The sequence below is a fragment of the Cervus canadensis genome, chromosome 13 (genome assembly GCF_019320065.1).
Source record: "Cervus canadensis isolate Bull #8, Minnesota chromosome 13, ASM1932006v1, whole genome shotgun sequence".
Taxonomy (NCBI): Eukaryota; Metazoa; Chordata; class Mammalia; order Artiodactyla; family Cervidae; genus Cervus; species Cervus canadensis.
The window spans coordinates 16,632,866-16,656,108 of NC_057398.1; the positions used below are offsets into that span (position 1 = coordinate 16,632,866).

Here is a 23,243-nt window from a genome sequence, read left to right on the forward strand (position 1 = left end):
CAAAGTTAATGATGCTGAACTGGAAGGTCAGCTAGTATTCACTGCCAGCCTCCTAGAACTCATCACCTACTGGACCCAGTAGGACAGAAAGCACTTTTGCTACAGGGATTTGTGTATATACTTGTCGCTTGTCTGTCTCCCCACTGTCATGTCAGCTTCGGGAAGCAGGGACTTAGGGCTCTTGTTCACCTTTGTACCCCCACCTGCAAGCACTGTGGCTGCCATACAGTGGTGCTCAATAAACACTGTTAAATGAATGAATGAATGAAAGGGACTCTGAGTGCTTTTGCCATAACCTACACAATAGACCCCAGTTTCCAAAGACTTCTACCCAAGCTGTATTATAAAACACCTTTTGCATTCACCATAGATACACAGAACTGTTAGTAGCAGCAGTAGAACTGCTCCAGGGTATCCCGGAAGCTGTTAAGAACTTGCAAAGGCCCCAGGAACAACTCTAAGAACCCACCTGCACTGCCCTTGAGGTAGGTATAGAAGCGCCACATCCCTCTGACCCCGCCAATGCATTTCTGGAGTAGCCACTGGTCTGCCTTTTGCCATCTCATCATCTTGGCTGCCAGGAAAAGTCCATGGTAAGAGACTGAGAATGAGTTCTTCCCCCAGCCCCTCTCTCAGAGTGGCACATGGCCAGACTCCCATTCGCTCATCGGGAGTGAGGAGAAATGGTGGCCAGTGAGATGAGCAGGGCTCTGACTACATGGTGCTTTTGAAGCCAGACCCAGGCCCTCTAGTGACACGTGTCACGTGACATGGGGCGGGGGAGGGGGGAACCTACAAGCATACATACAATCCACAGATCAAAATCACCCTCCAAACGAGGCCCCTGGCCTTCCATGGTCTCTACCTGACAGCAAGTTTTCCCATACATATGTTGAAGGAGGGAGATGAGTATAATGGGCGATTTGTTACAACATTTTACTCAATGGGATTTCCCCAGTTGTCACTTTTCCTAGTTTCCTTTGGCTAGTTGAGCTGAGTCAAGTTATCAATTCAACCTTAGGTGAAAATTTTATTCATTCATTCTTTCAACAAGCATTTATTATACGCCTACTAAATGCTGGGTACCATTCTAGGTGTTTGGGATACATCTGCAAACAGAACAAAAATCCCCACCCTAAATGAGCTTATATTCTAGCAAAGGAGACAGACAATAAATGATAAGCATAATAAATACATTTTCTAGGAAGGCTGAAGGTTATAAGCACTACAGGAAGGAATGAAGAAGGAAAGGAGGGTATAGGTAAAGCTGGGCAGGGGCTGGATGGGTGGGCAGTGGGCTTCCAGGGTAGCTTTCATTGAGGAGGTAAGAAGTGCACAGAAATTTAAGGTGAAGGGCGGGGCACCAATGTGAATATATTAGAGGAGCAGCACCCCAGGCAGAGCCTTGAAATGCAAATGTGCCCAGCATGTTGAGGAACTGCAGAGGCCAAGGTGGTTGGAATGGAATGAACGATGGAGAAATAGGAAAAGATGAGATCAGAAAGGAAATGGGGCCAGGTCTCTAGGACCTGGAAAGGCATTTCAGGGGCTCTGGATTTCAGATTGAAATGGGAGCCATTGGTGGTGGTGGTGGTGGGAAGGGACAGTGAGCAGAGGAGTGACACGATCTAAAGGAAGTTTTAAAAGGCTCACCCTGCTGCTGGGAGAAGAGAACAAGGGCACGAGCAAGGAGACTGACTCAGAGATGATGTCAACAGCCAGGTGAGACAGGCAGAGGACGAACTTATGGTTGCCAGTGCGGAAGGATGGAGGGAAGGGATAGTTAGGGAGTTTGGGATGGACATGCACACACTGCTATATTTAAAATGGGTTGCCAACAAGGACCTAATATACAGTACATGGAACTCTGTTTAATGTTATGTGGCAACCTAGACGGGAGGAGAGCTTGGAGGGGAATGAATACATGTATATGTATGACTGAGGCCCTCTGCTGTCCACCTGAAACTATCACAACATTATTAATCGGCTATATCCCAATATAAAATAAAAAGTAAAAAAAAAAAAAAAAAAACACCAAAAAACAGCCAGGTGAGAAATGATGGTGGCATAGGCCAGGTGATAGCAATGAAGGTGGTGAGCTACCTTTGATTCTGAGCGTATTATAGGCATTTTGGCCATCATTACTTCTCTCATTTCTAGCTGCAGTGAGGCAAATAGCCCAGCCGAACTAACTCCAGTTTCTTGTTCTTGGTACCACTTTTTCAGCCTAGGATATCACCTATTGCCACAATACAGGCTAAGCCACCGACACATCTAAGGCTGTAAAGGCAGCCAGTATTTGTACCTGTACTGTAGGACTGAGAGACGTAGGATGGTTTGCAACCTGGCTCCCCATGTTTCTATACACACATGCCCCCACATGCTTACCTCCTTCTGGGGACTTAATGAAACTGATGAACTCCTGACAGAGAATGTAATGGAAACATAAGTTGGCTTTACAGAAGAAAGGTAATCGATATTTTTCCAACCAGGTCAATAATCCTTTGTACTTTGCAATCTAGAGTCCAAACAAAATAGGAACAGAAAGGAGAAATGGAATTGAATTGCTAAGAAATGCAGCTTAGCAAGGAGCAATTAGATAACCTTACGCTTGTAATATTTGGCCCAGAGGTATGTTGATTAAAAACAGTATCTAAGAGGCTCTCAAAGGAGGGAATGGATTGGTAGGAAAGAAAAGACTTTTTCCTTCATCAAAAAAATCTTATTCCTGAGTGAGGTTAAGAAAAGACCTAAGTAAAAAACAAAAACAGAGCAATGACACAATCCTAAGCTTTGCTTGATAGAGGAGAAGCAGAAGAGATTTTGGTCTGTGGTGTCAAGTCCTAACTCTACCCAACTTGCCTCTTACAAGCACACTTCCTGCTTACAAGCACACTTACAACTTTTCACAAGCTCCCAACCCATATCAACTGCACAACATGTACAAAAACACACAAAGACTGACACATACCACGTAAGTAAGGGAGGAATACCCAAAGGATCAAATCCCTGGAGACGGGATAAGAAGATAAAAGTTTTAAGTGTTGGGACTCTCCTTGGGAAACCAAATACATGCATAGGAATCAGAGTGCAGTGTCTTCCTCAGCAATCCAGATCCCAGAGAAAAATAGAACTTTGCTGTGAGAATGGCTTAGTGCTTAGTGTGATTGTTCTGATCCCACCTGTCACAAAAAAGGGCATGAGGGAGGCACTGCTGAGTCCAAGGTCTACAGAGTAGAAAAGGAGAACAGGAAGGGGGAAGAAAGAAAGACAGTGGACAAGGACAAGGGAAAAACATATAAAAAGAAGAAAAGACTGGGGGCAAAGATATGCCCTGTGGTCAAGTAGACATTAGGAACTGTCAAGCGTCATCTTGACTCATTGGGAAGGTACCCTGGAGGAGGGAATGGCTACTCCCTCCAGTGTTCTTGTTTGGGAAATCCCAAGGACAGAGGAGCCTGGCAGGCTACAGTCCATGGGTTCGCAAAGAGTCAGACACGACTGAGTGACTAACGCTTACTTTACAATGCAAATAATTGCTATGGGCCTGTGGGCTGCACTTCCTTTCCCACACCCATGCAGGCATTGCCCATCAATTCCCAGACTCTTTCTGGCTTAGGTGTGGCCTGCAGAGTTCTTCTCAACACAGTGCTCCAAGCATCAACTACCCAACCATCACAGTGGACATGAAAGGTTAACTTCTTTTGCTAACCATGGACTAAAATACAGAGGAAAGAACTCAGCAGCAACTGCCTGCCCAAGCGATAAGAATGCAAAAAGGAAAAATGTCTACCTGGCTTGATTCTGTTTGTCCTACTCACCCGCTTTATAGTTTCTTCCATAGTCATCCTGTCATGAGCTCCTGTCCCTTCCCCTCTCCCAATCCACACTTCAAATCCATCTGCCTCTTCCCCCATCCCAAACCATCCACCATTCAAGAATCATGCTCACCAAGTCATGGGGTATTTCTGGCCACAAGCTCCATTGAGAATTTTCAACAGTGTAAAATGGTGTCTGGCCAAAGACCTGAAAAAGAAAGCTAAGAAACAGCCAAAGGGGTCTAGAGCATCTTTTCGTGAAAGTGTCACGGTCCATCTGTAGTCACAGGGGAAGAGAGGTTCCACTGCTTTCCTATTTCAAGGGACATTAATTCTTAAATTTATTCCAGTGAATTAACTTGCTTTGCACAAAACAGCAAAGAAAGATTAAATTACAAGATTCATTTATCTTTTGGCTCCATCCCGCCCCAACCTGGGAGTTATCTTGCCTGTATGCAAAGGCCAAAGCTCATGACTTTAAAAGGTGTTTATTTTGTGTATTGCATTATTCATTTCTCCAGAACCTAGAAAGTTAGAGCAAAGACTTAAAGCCTTTTCATAAAGAGAACTATCTTTGGATTTGCCTAACCTGTTGAACTGGAGAAAGCAGAGAGGACTGAGGAGGTGAGGAATAAGGGTACAAATTATTGATACTTAGGGGGGCATTAAGAATATCCAAAATCATATAGAAAATTCTAGGCTACTGTCCTCTTTTGTCACAGAGAAGGGACTGAGACTTAGGCAACCAGCTTTGAGATTAATGGGAAATGGCTTCTCTGTTTACAGGTATCTATGCTTCTAGAACTAACACCCAAAAAAGATGTCCTTTTCATTACAGGGGACTGGAATGCAAAAGTATGAAGTCAAGAAACACCTGGAGTAACAGGCAAATTTGGCCTTGGAGTATGGAATGAAGCAGCGTAAAGGCTAATAGAGTTTTGCCAAGTGAACGCACTGGTCATAGCAAACACCTTCTTGCAACAACACAAGAGAAGACTCTACACATGGACATCGCCAGATGGTCAACACTGAAATCAGATTGATTATATTCTTTGCAGCCAAAGATGAAGAAGCTCTATACAGTCAGCAAAAACAAGACCAGGAGCTGACTGTGGCTCAGATCATGAACTCCTTATTTCCAAATTCAGACTTAAACTGAAGAAAGTAGGGGAAACCAATAGACCATTCAGGTATGACACAAATCAAATCCCTTATGACTATGCAGTGGAAGTGAGAAATAGATTTAAGGGACTAGATCTGATAGACAGAGAGCCTGATGAACTATGGACTGAGGTTCGTGACATTGTACAGGAGACAGGGATCAAGACCATCCCCAAGGAAAAGAAATACAAAAAGGCAAAATGATTGTCTGAGGAGGCCTTACAAATAGCTGTGAAAAGAAGAGAAGCGAAAAGCAAAGGAGAAAAAGAAAGATATTCCCATTTGAATGCAGAGTTCCAAAGAATAGCCAGGAGAGATAAGAAAGCCTTCCTCAGTGATCAATGCAAAGAAATAGAGGAAAACAACAGAATGGGAAAGACTAGAGATCCCTTTAAGAAAATTAGAGATACCAAGGGAATATTTCACACAAAGATGGGCTCAATAAAGGACAGAAATGGTATGGACCTAAGAGAAGCAGAAGATATTAAGAAGAGGTGGCAAGAATACACAGAAGAACTGTACAAAAAAGATCTTCATGACCCAGATAATCACAATGGTGTGATCACTCACCTAGAGCCAGACATCCTGGAATGTGAAGTCAAGTGGGCCTTAGAAAGCATTACTATGAACCAAGCTAGTGGATGTGATGGAATTCCAGTTGAGCTATTTCAAATCCTGAAAGATGATGCTGTGAAAGTGCTGCATTCAATATGCCAGCAAATTTGGAAAACTCAGCAATGGCCACAGGACTGGAAAAGGTCCATTTTCATTCCAATCCCTAAGAAAGGCAATCCCAAGGAATGCTCAAACTACTGCACAATTGCACTCATCTCACACACTAGTAAAGTAATGCTCAAAATTCTCCAAGCCAGGCTTCAGCAATACATGAACCGTGAACTTCCAGATGTTAAAACTGGTCTTAGAAAAGGCAGAGGAACCAGAGATCAAATTGCCAATATCCGCTGGATTATCAAAAAAGCAAGAGAGTTCCAGAAAAACATCTATTTCTGCTTGATTGACTACGCTCACAATAAACTGTGGAAAATTCTGAAAGAGATGGGAATACCAGACCACCTGACCTTCCTCTTGAGAAATCTATATGCAGGTCAGGAAGCAACAGTTAGAACTGGACATGGAACAACAGACTGGTTCCAAATAGGAAAAGGAGTATGTCAAGGCTGTATATTGTCACCCTGCTTATTTAACTTATATGCAGAGTACATCATGAGAAATGCTGGACTGGATAAAGCACAAGCTTGAATCAAGATTGCTAGGAGAAATATCAATAACCTCAGATATGCAGATGACACCACCCTAATGGGAGAAAGTAAAGAGGAACTAAAAAGCCTTTTGATGAAAGTGAAAGAGGAGAGTGAAAAAGTTGGCTTAAAGCTTAACATTCAGAAAACAGATCATGGCATCTGGTCCCATCACCTCATGGCAAATAGATGGGGAGACAGTGGAAACAGTGGCAGACTTTATTTTTTTGGGCTCCAAAATCACTGCAGATGGTGCTGTAGCCATGAAATTAAAAGACGCTTACTCCCTGGAAGGAAAGTTATGACCAACTTAGATAGCATATTAAAAAGCAGAGACATTACTTTGCCAATAAAGGTCCATCTGGTCAAGGCTATGGTTTTTCCAGTGGTCATGTGTGGATGTGAGAGTTGGACTGTGAAAAAAGTTGAGAGCCGAAAAATTGATGCTTTTGAACTATGGTGTTGGAGAAGACTCTTAAGAGTCCCTTGGACTGCAAGGAGATCCAACCAGTCCATCCTAAAGGAGATCAGTCCTGGGTGTTCATTGGAAGGACTGATCCTGAAGCTGAAACTCCAGTACTCTGGCCACCTCATGCGAAGAGTTGACTCATTGGAAAAGACCCTGATGCTGGGAGGGATTGGGGGCAGGAGGAGAAGGGGACGACAGAGGATGAGATGGTTGGATGGCATCACCGACTTGATGGGCATGGGTTTGGGTAGACTCTGGGAGTTTGTGATGGACAGGGAGGCCTGGCGTGCTGCGATTCATGGGGTCGCAAGGAGTCGGACACGACTGAGCGACTGAACTGAACTGATGCTTCTATGTTTCTGTGTTTACAGGTATCTATCTTACCATGGTCATCAAAATGTCTCAAAGTAGTCCCAAAGCATATGTGATAAACTAGAGGCTAAAGCTCCAATTTCTGGCCGAACTCTTGGCGTATTACATTTCTAAGGCATCTTCTTCTCTTGCTACTCAGTCCTCCAGTCATTTCTTCTTGCTTCTTTATCCACCCTCCCCTCCCTATCTTCACCCTCAGCCAATCATCAAATACCTAGTTGGTTTTCAAGACTTTGTTTGTGTCACCTCTTCATTGGTCCCTTTCTGACTCTCCCAAGTAGGAATGGCCTGTTCTTCCAGTGAAACCACCTCCTAGAGATGTCAGTCATGTCACACGCAACCCTTTTTTGCACTCACCTTAAATACTGGTCTCTCACATTAGACTGGGAATTCCTTGAAGACACGATGGTATATAATTAATATCCATGTCCCCAGTACTAAGCCTAGCATCTGGCACAAAGTGACCACCCAATAGGTATTTGTGCAATAATAGTGTTTCTTCCTAGTTGTATGAAATTTCAATGAGGTAGCATTCCATGGAAAAAGGCGCACTGAGATGAGCAACTATTTATAAGGCACCAGCATTCAAACGATGTAACCAAATATTCAAACGAAAAAAAAAAATGCAGGATTGGTGTAGGTCTGGGTTTAAAAATATTTTGACGTATGAGGTTTGTTTTGGTTGCATAGATTAAGAAGCTATATAGATTTGCTTCCAGTTAACAACTCAGCAATTGCTATGTGTTAAACACCCAATGAGGGGAGTAGAGCAGAGTGAATAATCCATGGTTCTTGTCCTGGGGGAATTCACAAGTTCACAGTCCAGTGGAGGAAACACACACATACAACACAAGAGAGTAGCAAAGTGTGGGCGAGATAAGTTCTGATTGGGAGATCTAGGAACTCCTTAAGGAGAGCAGGATTTAAGTAGCTATCTGAAAAATGATTAAGAGTTTGGTGGGTGAAAATTTGGAAACTAAGAACCCAGGCAGGGAGAGGCATGGAGGGAGAGAATGCCAGGTGAATACCCTCTGCAGGGTAGAGATAGATCACGGGAGCACTGGGTACCAGCAAAGGGTGTGATGAGAGATAACCATGGACAGGTAAGGAGGCTGGGGATTGGGATTTTATTATATCAGTAATGGGAACTCCTGGAGATTTTAGAGGATTTTCTGATTCACATTTATTTGCTCAAATTGAAATAGTTTTGATTTGATATGAAGTTTTTATTTATTTTTTAAAAAGGCACTCAGCTCAGTGATATTCACTATTTGGCTGTTGATGAAACATTTGGATTTAAGTCTGAGAATCCTTACCGGGAGAGAAAGAAATGTGTTGAAAAAATCGGCAAAGATTTCATCCTCTAGCAGAATTATAAGGTTTGTCGAACCAATTATCTCTATAAGGGAAGAAAAAAAAACTCATAAGCAGGATTGCATTTAGGATGAGAAAATGAAGCAATTGAATGGGTCATTTCACAAGGGCAAATTTCCACATGATGATGGCCTTTAAGGTCATCCAACTCAATTTCCCCCCTTTCCAGAACCCTCCTCTGCAACCCTGCTTAAACACTCCCAGCTGTGGAAAGCTTGCCACCTTACAGGGCTGCCCATTCCATTTATGAAGAAATAAAATAGTTTTTTTCATTCTGTTCATGGGGTTCTCAAGGCAAGAATACTGAAGTGGTCTGCCATTCCCTTCTCCAGTGAAACTCCAATACTTTGGCCACCTGATGTGAAGAATTGACTGGAAAAGACCCTGAGTCTGGGAAAGATTGAAGGCAGGAGAAGGGGATGACAGAGGATGAGATGGTTGGATGGCATCACCGATTTGATGGACATGAGTATGAGCAAGCTCTGGGAGTTGGTGATGGACAGGGAAACCTGGAGTGTGCAGTCCATGGGGTCACAGTCAGACATGACTGAGTGACTGAACTGAAATGAACTGAAAATAGTTTAGTAATATCTTTCCTATTGTGAACTGCCTTCCTTTATTTTCTTTCCATTTGTTGAAATTCTGCCCTCTGAAGCTTGACCAAATTCACCTAAGTTCTCTTTTAAAGGGCAATGCTCCATATTTATAAAGACATCACATTTTGCTTACCTCTGCCCACTCTGGCTAGTCACTAAGCATTTCTTCAGTACTTCCTTGTGTGGCCTTCTTTCCATTTGGCTCCCCTGTCATTGGCTGGAGAGGCACCCATAATTCAAGCATTTCACATTCTTCCCAGGGAAGAGCATAAGACAACTATTGCCCATCTTCTAAGTTATACTAGTGTGGCCAGAAATGAGGTTAGCTCTGGGCACTCTCACATTACACTATTCACTCCACCATCTTTAATTTATGCAGTCACTTTACAGAAACCAAGTCAAATTTCGACTAGTTGGTTTGGGCCCAACATTAAAACCCCAAAGAGCTTTTTTTTGGGAAAAATATTGGTTATATAACATATTTATTATTTCTCTCAAGCTTGATTATTGTGCTGCCCAAATTAATACAAGGAAAAAATGCTGACTGTCTCAAAGCCAAGCATAGAGACCACTGGTGGCCTCTCTAAGTTTACTCTAATTCACCGTCTATGCTTTTTAGTGTCTAATGTTAACTAGTGAATAGTAAATTAACTGTCCTATTAACGGCCCAGCATTTTTCTATCATACTTAAAATTTGTAATGAGAGACTTATAAAATGAGAAACCTAAATATTAGACACTAGACCTATCTCTCAGTCTAGCTATATGTCTGATGAGAAGAGTGTCACTCCACTAGGGTGAAGTTACAATAATATAAGAAAACTAAGCAATTCCCTTCATTGCTTTTCCTAATGAAACTTTGGTGGTTATTCTTTTCTTTTTTTAAATTTTTTTATTATTTTTTTATATTTTATTTATTTTTTTATATTATTTTCTTGTAATAGAAAGAGAAACCCAGACAATCAAACACTATTATAGTAGAGCAGATGCCAATTTTTGCCCTCTGTTCCACAGATGTCTTTTTTGCTATCTAGTGTAAACTTTTATGTTTTTCTGTCTCTCTCTTCAGCCCTCTGCACATCTTTTTATAATTCCCTGATTTATTTAATCTATTCCACATAGATAACTTAAAAATCTATGTTCTCAGTCCAGACTTCTTTCTTTGACTCTAGGTTCAGTATTCAATGAACTATGGGATGTCTCCACATGACACCCATCAGGCACTTTCATCTCCACATTTTCAAAGCTGATCTGATAGTTTTTTTTCCCCAACCTGCTCCTTTTCCTGTATTCCCAGTCTCAGTTACTGGAACCACCATCCAACTGTCTGAACCAGAAACCTGAAAATCATCTTTGATTTCTCTTGCTCTCTGTTTTTCTCTCTCAATACTCCCACATGCAGTGGAGCAGCATGTGCTTTCTCCTTGTATGTATCTGTAGCATCTATTCTTGCATCTCCATCCATAAAAAGTCACTTTCTTATTTCAGGCCTCTATCATTTCTCATCTAGACTGTTGCATCAGTTTCTTCAAGTGTTCTTGCTATTTCTAATCACTGCCACCATATTATTGTTAAAACTCTTCAGCAATTCTTCATTGTCCTACAAGTTGAAGACTAAATTCCTTAGTACAGTATCTGAGGCTTCACCCAATCTGGTTTTTGTGTTCCTTCCAAGCCTCACCTGGGAGGCTCCACTCCATGTTACCTCCTGTTGACCTGCCAAGATACTGCTCTTTCCTGCACAAGCTAATGCACTCTCACATCCAACCTCTGTATCTTTGTTCCCACATTTCCATCCCCTGAAACATCCTCTCAACCCCAGGCTGCTTCGCAAATTGTTATCTATCAAGAAATGGTTTACATGTAATCTCCCTGGTGAACCAAGAACGGCAGAATGTACCACAATAGTAAAATTGATCACTACTCCCTGTCACCTCACATGGTCATGTACAACTTCCATCACAACAATCAACAAGTCATTGTTTTCACTCACTGATGCATGTATCTTCCTCACCAGACTGAGCTCTCCATGAGAGGAAAGACGTCTGTCTGTTCATTGTTTTTCCTCTAGACACTAACAGTGTTTGCAAAGTGTTCTGTAGTGTTGAGTGAATTGTTCTTTCAAGAGAAGATCTTCAATTTTTTGGACTTTTATTCACTTGTTTGTCATTCATAAAGCCTGGTATGGATTTGTTGAACAGACTATTGAGAGGATCTGACCGCAGGAAAGTGATGTTTGGAAGAAACTTCTCCATCGATTGTTTTTGCAGCCACACATACACTGATGGTGACAAAAGACTGGATTGTGACAGTGCTTGGCATTAACAATACAGTCTCCATGGGGTGTAGGAAAAAGGCTGTCCATATACTCCCCATCCCCATCCTATTTCTGCATTCCTGTTTCTCCATTCTTACCTGTTCTGCCTTCAAACTTCAGAATAATCTGAGGCTTTCAACATTCATCCTATACAATAGTGATGCTGATTTGGTAATAAATAAATTGTTGGATAACCCCAAACCTCATGCCAGCCTTCTCCCTGGAGGAGGTATGACACGCAATGGCTGATATGCATGTTAATTCTTCCCTCTTAGGTATTCCTCCTAGTTGCCTTGGTTGTGTTATCAATGGGACCCTATCTGATCCTCAAAGATCTGATGGCATGAGTTGGGGGAAGGGGAGGAGAGAGAAGAATAACACAGAGTCTACATGTGGTGTCCCTGACTGACTCATTCCTGTTAACACCGCGAAGGTGAGTGGTTTGCCTTACTTGGGGTGCTCAAAGCTGCTGAGACATCCCTCTCAGAGACTCACCAGCATTGCTCATATTGCCTTGATCTTCCTGCTACTGTGATTATTTAGGAGCGAAATCAGCCCCCAGTCAACAGAACCCTGCCCCTTATGAGTGCACAGTGACACCTCCTGCTAGGGGTTCCAGATTCTATACCTCTAGTATAGAACTCAATCTGAAGATAAATCTTATGTTAACTGAGCTCCTGAATTCCCTTAACTATACAGACTCTTTCTATGCCTAGGGTTTTAGTCCATACTATTTGGTGTGCATTGACAGTTTCCTTTTAATTATTGTCTAATTATAGATCCTGAGTTGAAGTTCTATCTCTTGAACTTGACTTCATTCTTTGAGGGAGTAGGAATCTGTTAACTTCTGATGTGTCTTTTGGATCTAATATCCTTCTAGAAATTTAACTGGTATTCAATGAATATTTAATAACTTGACTCTCAGATAAGCTGGAAAATTCAACCTAATATCCATGCTGTTTCCTACCCCTTCTCTTCTTTTCCAGATAGCTTCCTCTGGTTGGTTGTGGGTTTGAAAAGAGATTGAACAAACATTAGCTTTCATGTAGGAGAATTAGACTAGGTGTTTGTACTTTATTTTCATTCAATTCTTAGTCATGCAAAATAGGGATTATCTTCACTTCCTTTTCAATGCAAAATAGTAAATTAACACTGAGATTGGACTCTGCCTATTTGATTCAAGAGCTTGTGTTATTTCAAATATGCCAGTAAATCAAACCTTCCTTTCACATGAAAAACATACTTTAATGGGGTTAGAAATAACTCTCATGGACTTTCTCACAATAATGTATTTTTCTGTATAATTTCTTCCACTACTTCGTATGTATATCCTTATATGTTTAATTAGACTTTCCCACAAATGTTATAAAGTAAGATGTAAAGAATATCTGTATGGAAAGAGCTACTTAGAAAAAGGTATCCCGCATATCTAAGAAATTAACCGTAAGACTGAAACAAAGCTATTCAACATTTTCATCGAATCACAGCATACAAATGAACTGGAGATTTTCTGTGACCAGTTTTGACCAAGAATGTTCTATTCCTGACCAATTCCTCATTCGTTTAGGCCAATTACTCCAAGAAAACAGAGGTATGAAAGAGGCAATCTGGGAAAGAAGTTATAATTCTTTCATTTTAATTTTTCTCAGGATAGTATGTGTGTCTTTAGTCTCTCAGTTGTGTCCAACTCTTTGCGACCCCATGGACTGTAGCCCACCAGGCTCCTCTGTTCATGGGGATTCCCCAGGCAAGAATACTGGAGTGGGTTGCCATGCCCTCCTCCAGGGATCTTCCCAACACAGGGATCGAACCCAGGTCTCCTGAACTGCAGGCAGATTCTTTACCAACCGAGACACCAGGGAAACCCAAGGATGGTATAAATGGTATAATGTTTTTTCAATGGTAAACTGGGCCAGGCCTACTTCTGGGGTCATGAGCAACTCAAAGACAAGAGCAGAAAGTTTTTTGTCCACATGGAAAGAGTCTTAGAGATGAAGAACAGTAATAAATGAAGAGAAAATAGAAGTTTCTAACATATTCCCAACATACCAAGGTCTAAAACATTTGTCACAAGTTGGCGAGTTGGAACTCAGCATAATTTTACTCACAGAGAATGACCTGTTGTAAGACAAGTGTTCAGAATATCTTAATGTGGAAATTAACTTTTGTTACTCATTTTTTATTGCCTTCAAATGGGTTTGAAGACTAAGCTCATGTTCACTTGAAGGAGAGGCAAATCATTTTGAGTAGTCCCAGCTTTGGGTCTGATTTGCCACATTTAGATCCCTCCACACACTGTCCTGGGATACACATAAACTAGCCCAAAGAGGATCTTGAACACCAAAGGGGTCAAGAATAAGTGCATTGATTAGGCTTTTGTGGAGTTTTGTTTTGGTCAGTCAGTCTCTGACCATTCTCCTTATTTGAGATGAAACATTGTGTGAGTCTTGGAGGGACTGTCTCCCATTATAAATGCCTGAGGGACCAGACAGCACTTTGGCTGTCCTGGCACCTAAGACTTGGACACCTTTCCTAGATTCAGCGATCAGATCCTCCATCCAGAACTTTTCATTTTTAAGGGGTGACTCAAAGACTCAGGGGCAAGGAGAGATAACGCATGGTGGTGCCTATGACAGCAAACGCTCACTGGTGATGGCGCCAGCAGTAGTGGAGATGGCCACAAAGGCTGGAAGAAGATGCTGTGGTTGCAGATTAGCTTTGATTTTGTTGGAGCAAAAACAGAAATGAGTGAATGGCCTTTGGCACATACCAACCAAACAGGCCTGCAAGAGTTAAACAATCTTGGTTATTCTTTAGCTGTTGCTGCTGATAAACACTTGTAACTAGACATGTCCTTCACAAAGCTAATTACTCTCTGATTCCATATAGATTATACTCTGCACCTGGCATTCTTCTCCCCCTACACTCTCTTCTAGCATTCTGCATTTCAGAAAGAAGGTCAAGGGCCAATAACTTCAGGCCTAGTTGCTGAGTTGCCTGATGCTAGCTGTGGTCATTTTGAAACTTTGCAGGAGAAAAAACTGCAAGACCTTCATAAGGATATAAAACCTTTCCCTATTCCTGAGAGATGGGGGCACAGTTATTGAGGTGCTAGCCTGTTGTGTTTCAGTTTTGCCTGGCAAAAATAATAAAGATACTCTTTTCTGTTTCCTCCAAATTCTGTCTCTGTATTTCTATTTGGCATCAGTGGACTGGGAGCCAAGATTTTGGCAACAATTTTAGTGGGAGGTGCTGCTAACCACCAAAGATAAAGTATATGTTGATATCATAATAGTAACTATGGGGACTTATCTGGTGGTCCAGTGGCTAAGACTCTGCTCCCAGTATAGGGGCTCTAGTTTGATCCCTGATCAGGGGACTAGATCCCACATGCCACAACTAAGAGTTTGCACGCCAAAACTAAAGATCCTGTATGTTGCAATGAAGATTGAAGATCCTGTGTGCCACACTAGAACCCAGCACAGCCAAATAAATAAATAAAATAGTAGTAGCTATGGCATGTGGATATCAGAATGATCCACCCACAGGTTCTTGGTGATGGCTATTGATTATAGGGTCCTTTGGAAAAAAAATATGTGGCAACTTGCTCAAATTCTAGTTGAGAACATAAACTCCATGGTGGCAGGAATTTTTTTTATTGTTTTATTTAATGATGCATCCCAAACATCTAGAGCAGTTTCTTTCACATGGAAGTGCTCAAATATTTGAGTGAAAGAAATAATATGAATACGAGGGCAGTCTGCGCTGCTAGCGGAGCGGCGCGGAGGGCGCGACCAGAGGGTGGGGGCCCAGGAGTGTGTGCTGCCTTCGGAGCTCCTCTCAGCGCGCCAGGGCGCGGGCACGACCGCGGGCCCCTCGGGCGGGCGCCAGGCTCAGGGCGCCGGGAGTCAGCCCGCCGGGGTGCCGGGACCATGGCGCTGCGCGCCCGGGCGCTCTACGACTTCAGGTCGGAGAACCCGGGCGAGATCTCGCTGCGGGAGCACGAGGTGCTGAGCCTGTGCAGCGAACAGGACATCGAGGGCTGGCTCGAGGGGATCAACAGCCGCGGAGACCGCGGCCTCTTCCCGGCCTCTTACGTGCAGGTGATCCGCGCCCCCGAGCCCGGCCCGGAGAGCGACGGCGGCCCGGGCGCCCCGGGCGCCCCGGCCCCCCGGGCGCCCCGGCCCGCTACGCCAACGTGCCACCCGGCGGCTTCGAGCCCCTGCCCGCCGTGCCGCCCACCTCCTTCAAGCCGCAGCCCGACGCCTTCCAGCCGCTGCTGCAACCGCAGCAGGCGCCGCCGGTGAGCACCTTCCAGCCGCAGGGCTTCTCGTACGGCGGGAGCGCCCTGCAGCCGTCGCCGCAACAGCTCTACGGCGGCGGCGGCGGCGGCGGCTACCAGGCCAGCCAGGGCAGCGACGATGACTGGGACGATGAGTGGGACGACAGCTCCACCGTGGCTGACGAGCCGGGCGCACTGGGGAGCGGCGCTTACCCGGACCTCGACGGCTCGTCGTCTGGGGGAGTCGGCGCTGCTGGCCGCTACAGCCTGTCCACGCGCTCCGACTTGTCGCTGGGCTCCCGCGGCGGCTCTGCGCCCCCGCAGCACCACCCGTCGGGGGCCAAGAGCTCGGCCACCATGAGCCGCAACCTCAACCGCTTCTCCACCTTCGTCAAGTCGGGCGGGGAGGCCTTCGTGCTGGGTGAGGCGTCGGGCTTCGTGAAGGATGGGGACAAGCTGTGCGTGGTGCTGGGACCCTATGGCCCCGAGTGGCAGGAGAACCCCTACCCCTTCCAGTGCACCATCGACGACCCCACCAAGCAGACCAAGTTCAAGGGCATGAAGAGCTACATCTCGTACAAGCTGGTGCCCACGCACACGCAGGTGCCGGTGCACCGGCGCTACAAGCACTTCGACTGGCTGTACGAGTGCCTGGCCGAGAAGTTCCCGGTCATCTCGGTGCCGCACCTGCCCGAGAAGCAGGCCACCGGCCGCTTCGAGGAGGACTTCATCTCCAAGCGCAGAAAAGGCCTGATTTGGTGGATGAACCACATGGCCAGCCACCCGGTGCTGGCTCAGTGCGACGTCTTCCAGCACTTCCTGACCTGCCCCAGCAGCACCGACGAGAAGGCCTGGAAGCAGGGCAAGAGGAAGGCCGAGAAGGATGAGATGGTGGGTGCCAACTTCTTCCTGACCCTGAGCACGCCCCCCGCCGCCGCCCTCGACCTGCAGGAGGTGGAGAGCAAGATCGAAGGCTTCAAGTGCTTCACCAAGAAGATGGACGACAGTGCACTGCAGCTCAACCACACAGCCAACGAGTTCGCGCGCAAGCAGGTGACCGGCTTCAAGAAGGAGTACCAGAGGGTGGGGCAGTCCTTCCGCGGCCTCAGCCAGGCCTTTGAGCTGGACCAGCAGGCCTTCTCGGCCGGCCTGAACCAGGCCATCGCCTTCACCGGAGATGCCTACGACGCCATCGGCGAGCTGTTCGCCGAGCAGCCCAGGCAAGACCTGGACCCGGTCATGGACCTGTTGGCGTTGTATCAGGGCCACCTGGCCAACTTCCCCGACATCATCCACGTCCAGAAAGGAGCTCTTACCAAAGTAAAGGAGAGTAGGCGACACGTGGAAGAAGGGAAGATGGAAGTCCAAAAGGCTGATGGCATTCAGGATCGCTGTAACACTATTTCTTTTGCTACTTTGGCTGAAATTCACCACTTCCATCAAATTCGAGTAAGAGACTTTAAATCACAAATGCAGCATTTCTTACAACAACAAATAATATTTTTCCAAAAAGTGACGCAGAAGTTGGAAGAGACTCTTCACAAATATGATAGTGTTTAATGACTGGACGTTGGATTGTGGACTTTTTTTTTCAGTTCAAGGATAATTTCTATAGCAGAATACAAACTGCTATCAAAGAACTATTGCCAACTATCAGCAGTGGTACAAGGATGGTTTTGTGTTCAACTGAAACTGGGCTGAATATATAATTATGTAGGAAAGAAGCAGTTAATATGGTTATATAATAGAAACAGTACCACACATTGTAACTAAATTATACTATGTATGCCTACACTACCATTGTAACTTTTGGAATAATGAGTATACTATTTGCCTTATTGCTTTTTGAAGTATGGGTATTTTAGTGCATACTTTGTAGACCTCAAAACCCATGAAGGGTCTCAAAGAAGCTGGCTGGTTAAAAGCCTGCTGTGGATGCCTTTTTACTCTCATAGATTGGGATTACCTAAATTCAGCCTATTCTCTGTTTACAAACTCCAACTAGAGCAGCTATGCGACTTTGTGTCTTTAGACTCTTGGTTTTTCATTTCTCCACCCCCCCTACCCCTTTTTAAAGTAACCACAACTTTTCTGATGGAAAGAGTGAAAGGCCAGTGCACATAATGACAAACTGCTGGGAACCTCCTGTTGGCACGGGAGGCAGGGTGGGAGGATCAGCTGTCATCAGTTTGCCCAGCGAGTTTTGTCTCCGGGATCGATGCTGGCGAGCACAGTGGAGGGAGACTCATGTTCACCTTCAGAGAGGGTGTCTGTTAGCGAAGAAGATGGGGCCACTCTGTTCCCTTAGATGCTGCAGTAAGCCTAGTCTCTTCACTCAAGTGTCCTGGAAACTTGACGTGGAGATTTAATCTAACATGTCTTACAACCCGGAGAAGGGGTCTAATCTGTTGGGGACATGAGCACAGAATCAGTGACAATACACACTCGCTTTTAATTCTTAAGAGAGTTTTCTTTTCTTTTTCTTCTTTTTTAGCTTGAAATTTTTCTTTTAATATTCAGTGTGTGTGTGTATGTGTTTTTTAATGGATCTACACTGTTAACTGGTTGAGACTCCACTGTGATTCACTTGTTTACTTAATCAAAAACTTTTCAGGGATGTCTATAAAATTCAGTGTTATACGTGATGAAAAGTAATGTTGGTTGATCTAATGAGGGACCAGAAATAATTTCTACTATTCCAAATGCTGATGGAAAAAAGTAATTTTTTTTAAAGTATTGATAAGCCCCCAGGACATTTAACCTTAAAAATTACTTTAAGTATATTCTTTTATTACTATAAGGGAAATACAAATGACTGATAAATACCAAAAATATTCAAAAGCAGCTTAATCTAAAAAGCACAAAGAGATTTTGGTTTGAAATACCAGAATCTCAATGTTTTTATAGTTGCTGAGCTCAATAATGTGATTCTTGAGTTTACAGGTTTAAAAACTGTCACTGAAAGGTTAAAGTGTCTACTGTTTTTAATGAAGTCAAACTTACGCTGCCTCAGAAATCCCTGGGTATTCAAGTGGTAACATAGAAGTAAAGAGGTCAGTTTGAAATGTTGGTGAGTCACATTGATTAAAAGAAAAGGGTCAATTTGCAGATAGTCATACAAAGTGAAGGTTATTAAAATGATTTCTCAATAGCACATTTACTCTAAAAAGTAATGTCACATGGGTTTAATTTTTAAGATCAGATTTGATCAAAATTTTATACCTTAGGTAACTTAGAGCCAGATTTAACATCATGTGGCTTTGTCTCTACTACCGACATGTGGAACTGTAACCAAATATATTGTTCTCTACAAAAATAACTTTCTCCTGTTGATTGCAAGATACAGTTCTATAAATGAAACCCATATATATATATATATATATGTTAATTTTATTGCAGAAGTTTAGAGATGATAATGATAGCATTTAATTTAAGTTTGAGTCTGTATTGGACAAATAAGCACTATGCTTTTCAAATGATTGGAAAATCATTTTTATTTGCCTCCTTTTTTTGACAGTGGTTTGATTTTTTGTTTGTTTAAGTAAAAATCACTAAACTTGTGCAATGGTAGCATGGAAATTAAAAAAAAAAATATGAATACGAACCAAAAATGAGCTGTCCTGTAGAATTCTAGACCCCTCATCCAATTTTCAATCCTGAGTTCAGACCTAGAAGCTCTTAAATAAAAGTATTTTGTCCTTTAGGAAGAACCTTGCATTATCTTTCCAAGTATTCACTGAGTCTCTTCCAAACTTTCATCAAAGAGATTACTGGAGTAAAGTAGATGCCCAGAGCTTTGGGAAATCATTGTTAAGCTGGATCTGATCCAACACACAACTGGGAAGTGTTAGAGCTGAGACGTGAACTCAGGTATAGTTTTTAAAAAACAATCTATTTTATATTTGCCTGATAATAATAACCATCTGGCAACTTGTAAAATATACAAAACTCTTGTGCCTCACCCAGGCTTTTCTACCAGAGCAGGGACCTGGTAATATATGTGTTTAATGAATACCTTGGGTGATTCTTATCATCACACAACTTGGGGAGACATCTGGCACCCTTTTACTTGGGGAATTCTAAGGTCTTGAAAGGGTCAGGAATCTAACTGCATGTAATTCATTGTTGGCTTTCAGTCCTTGCTATTACTGGGTGACAGCACTCTATTTGGTTGCTAGTAGCTCCAGTAGTCAGCCTCCTTGAGCCGCAGGGAAGACAGTAGGGCAGTGATTCGGAGTAGAGAGTGGCTTCACATAGCTTTATTGAAGACAAGTCTAAAAGCATAGTGTCTTAAGGAATGTGGGTATAGATCAGTGCTGAATAGGCCACTCTTTTAGGAGGAGAACTAAAAGAATTTCTTTTGCCCAGGTTATGCTAGCTCTTTTCCAAAGAAGTGATAATCTAAGGAATAAATGTGATTATTAAACTATCAAGAGTTCACCCTGAATTCTCTTAAGATGAGTGGGCATGTATACCTGTTAAGCTAATTAATAAATGAGGTAACTGATGATTGAAGAAACATAGGCTACAACCATCTTGGAATACATAAAACATTAAGAAACACATGCAAACATACTTTAAAAAAAGGTGTGCTATTTTGTGAATGTTGTTTTTTACATAATAAAATGCTAAATTTTTGTTTTGTATTTATTTAAAAGTCTGACATTAAATTTACAAGAGCCTTTTAAAGTTCTTAGGAGAATTTTCTTTGTTAGGTTTGTAAATCTACCTGGTATTTAAATTTTTTTGGAAATCATATTTTCAACTCAAAATATGAAATGTCTAAGAAATTTTAGTTAACAAAATATGGAAGTGGTATCTGTTTAGGAAAATTTATCCAAAGTATGATTTTATTGAAAAATGAGGAACAAGTGAAAGCAATTTAAAGTAAAATTATATTTATAAGTAATTTTGTATGCCAAGTTTAAAAGTTTACTAATTAGTTTATTAAATATGTACCATAAAATATTGAATATTTATTATGACACAAGCAATACCAAACATTTTGTTCTTGTTGGCATCATGCTCCCTTGTAACACAGCCTATTAATAACTTTCTGCCTTTAACCTGAAAAGCAAATTATCAAGCTTTCCATAAAACAATTTGCAAGGTTCTTCCTTAACTACCTTTCTTAGGTGGGGCAGGAACTCAGTAGTTTTCTCTGGTACTATCGGGCCATGAAATTCCATCACTGGAACCGTACCACCAGGCTTATGAGTACAGGAATGTGCCACCTCAGCATGCCTGCCCTGAACTCCGCTAACAAACTCCTGCTTATCCCTCAAAACCCAGATCAGAACTAAACTGACATTTCATCCATGTTACACCTACACTAGATACTTTATTTAGACATTCAGTCAACTATTCATTGTATGCCTATTCTGTGATGAGCTAAACAAGCATTTTGATGATTTTTATAGAGTTGTTTAAAAAACAGTCATTTTAGCTCAAGCGTTTTGACACTGCTATGTTTTTGAGACACACACACATATATATCTATATATTTATGTGTATATAGCTACCTGTATCTATATATGTCTATATAGATATTCATATGTCTATATATCCATCTACCTATGCATCTAGGTATATAGATCTATACACACATACCCTACATCTATGTTGAATCTGTGCTTATTCATGTCCACACATTTTAAGTTTAATAGGAAACAAACAGACCTTCATTATGCTTACTAGATGCTTGGAAAACACTCACTTATACATTTTTTTACCTTCTTCTTTACACCTCCCTCGTTTCTTTTAAATTGATGAGTGTGTTAGTCGCTCAGTCGTGTCCGACTCTTTGCGACCCCATGGACTGTAACCCGCCAGACTTCTCTGTTCATGGGGTTCTCCAGGCAAGAATACTGGAGTAGGTTGCCATTCTAGTACAAATGAAGAGCAGGTGTCCCGTTCCCAGCTCATGGAAAGATGGTTCCCTCTGGTGGACAATGGTAAAGATTACACCTTTCTCTTCAAAATTCTATTTGAGATTTTTATTTGTTTTTTCCAGATTTCTCTTCAGTTGATTTTGCATTCCACCGTGATTAGGGTTACTGTCAGAGTGCTCGTACCTACTGTGATATGAGGAATACAGAAAGTTTCTTATCACCTGAATAGCAGGCCTGCCCATTCCATTTTATCAGGCCTCAGTAATAATCCTTTGTGGTTTGAAGGCCCCTGCTAAATATTTATTATTTCACCTCAGAGATACATGTTGTTGAGACATAATAATATTTGAGGCATTAATTTACTATAAGAAACGAGCTCATCAGTATCTGACCTCAAAAGTACTCAGAAGAGAAACATCTGAGAAACTCAGAAGAGAGACATCAAAATGTGGTTTTGGTATCTCTCCACCTTTTATATTTATATAGATAAAATTTTTATATTTGTATAGAGAAAAATATCTTAACATATTAATATTTGGGATTTTCTTGTCTGCCCTTATATTTAACTTTTCTCCTAATTAGTGAAAGACATTGCTGCAAGATGAGGCAAAAAAATAAATAATAATTTTTAGGTTAAAAAAATCCAAAATACACTTGCAATATGAAAAAAAGAGCAGGCCTAAGTGAAGTAGAAAATGGAGTTTTGCCAAATCACTAGGAAGGAGTGTAGATGAAAAGCAGACTCCCTACTAACCCCACCCCAAGGCACTGAAGGAGTATGAGCTAGGCCACGGGAAGGAGGAGCTGCAGGGCTGGACAAGGCCTGAAAAGATACCCAAGGTTGTGGGTGAGAAAGAAAGGGAAGGGGCCCAGAGGTGACAACCAAGAAGACGGTAGAACCTCTAGGGGAAAGTGCGGAGCTCCACAGTCACCAGGAGCAAGGAGAAGCACAAAACTGGACTAGTGCCTGGAGAATATTTTATTTCCACCTGGTGGGGGGGCTGGGAATCATGGCTCATCTCTCCTGTGGTGCAACATGGTTACCAGATCATCCCACGCGTGCAAGGTGTGAGCTTCTGATGGAGAGTTAGTCCCTACTTGCACAGTGGATGTTCAGCACATGCATACCAGCCCTCCCCCTCATCCTGAGACAGCGCTGAGCCCCCTGTAAATAACACTGAAAGTGCCCCCTTCTTTTGCAATTCTCAGAAGGCTCACAGCTCCTAAAACTAGAGGGCAGAAGCTTGTAACAGCCAGACAATTTACCCCTGCTACACCTTAACTTTTTTTTTAAGGCTTTATTGAATTTGTTACACTATTGTTTCTGGGTTTTTGGTTTGTTTTTTTTTTTTTTTTTTTTTTTTTGGTGGCAAGGCATGCGCGATTACTTTCCTCCCCAGGGATCCAACTGCATCCCCTGCACTGGAAGGTGAAGTTCTAACCACTGGGCTGCCAGGGAAGTCCTTACACCTTAACTTTTGAACAAGAAAATTAACAAGGAAGAATAAGGCAGAACCAAAGGAAAAAGGCTCCATCTAGTTTTCCTAGGAATTGGAAGCAAGGGGGAACTGGAAGGATAATGACTCTCTAGAATCCTTGCCCCAACCTCACTCCATCTAAGCAAAGATATTTTAATCGTGACCACGAATGAGGGAAGCTTAGATTCTCCATACCCTGGGGACGGGAGGGAGAGCTCTGAATGGGT

At 42.6% G+C, this 23,243-nt stretch overlaps 2 protein-coding genes across 2 annotated transcripts in view; one reads left to right on the plus strand and one right to left on the minus strand.

The window, feature by feature from the left end:
• Window positions 1-11,873, minus strand: part of RGSL1 (regulator of G protein signaling like 1) — a 49,616-nt gene extending 37,743 nt beyond the window's left edge. Inside the window, exons 1-4 of the mRNA XM_043485714.1 lie at window positions 11,861-11,873; window positions 8,396-8,478; window positions 3,952-4,026; window positions 2,389-2,518 (exon numbers count right to left, since the gene is read on the minus strand). Coding sequence (XP_043341649.1) covers window positions 2,389-2,518; window positions 3,952-4,026; window positions 8,396-8,478; window positions 11,861-11,873 — 301 coding nt within the window. The remainder of the gene's footprint in view (window positions 1-2,388; window positions 2,519-3,951; window positions 4,027-8,395; window positions 8,479-11,860) is intronic.
• A 3,246-nt stretch (window positions 11,874-15,119) lies between these two features.
• LOC122452352 (sorting nexin-18-like) lies at window positions 15,120-18,345 on the plus strand. Its single transcript, XM_043485885.1, is given in 2 exon segments — window positions 15,120-15,510; window positions 15,513-18,345. Coding segments are annotated over 2 exon segments (1,908 nt in total). The 5' UTR covers window positions 15,120-15,297; the 3' UTR covers window positions 17,208-18,345.
• The last annotated feature ends 4,898 nt before the right edge of the window (window positions 18,346-23,243 follow it).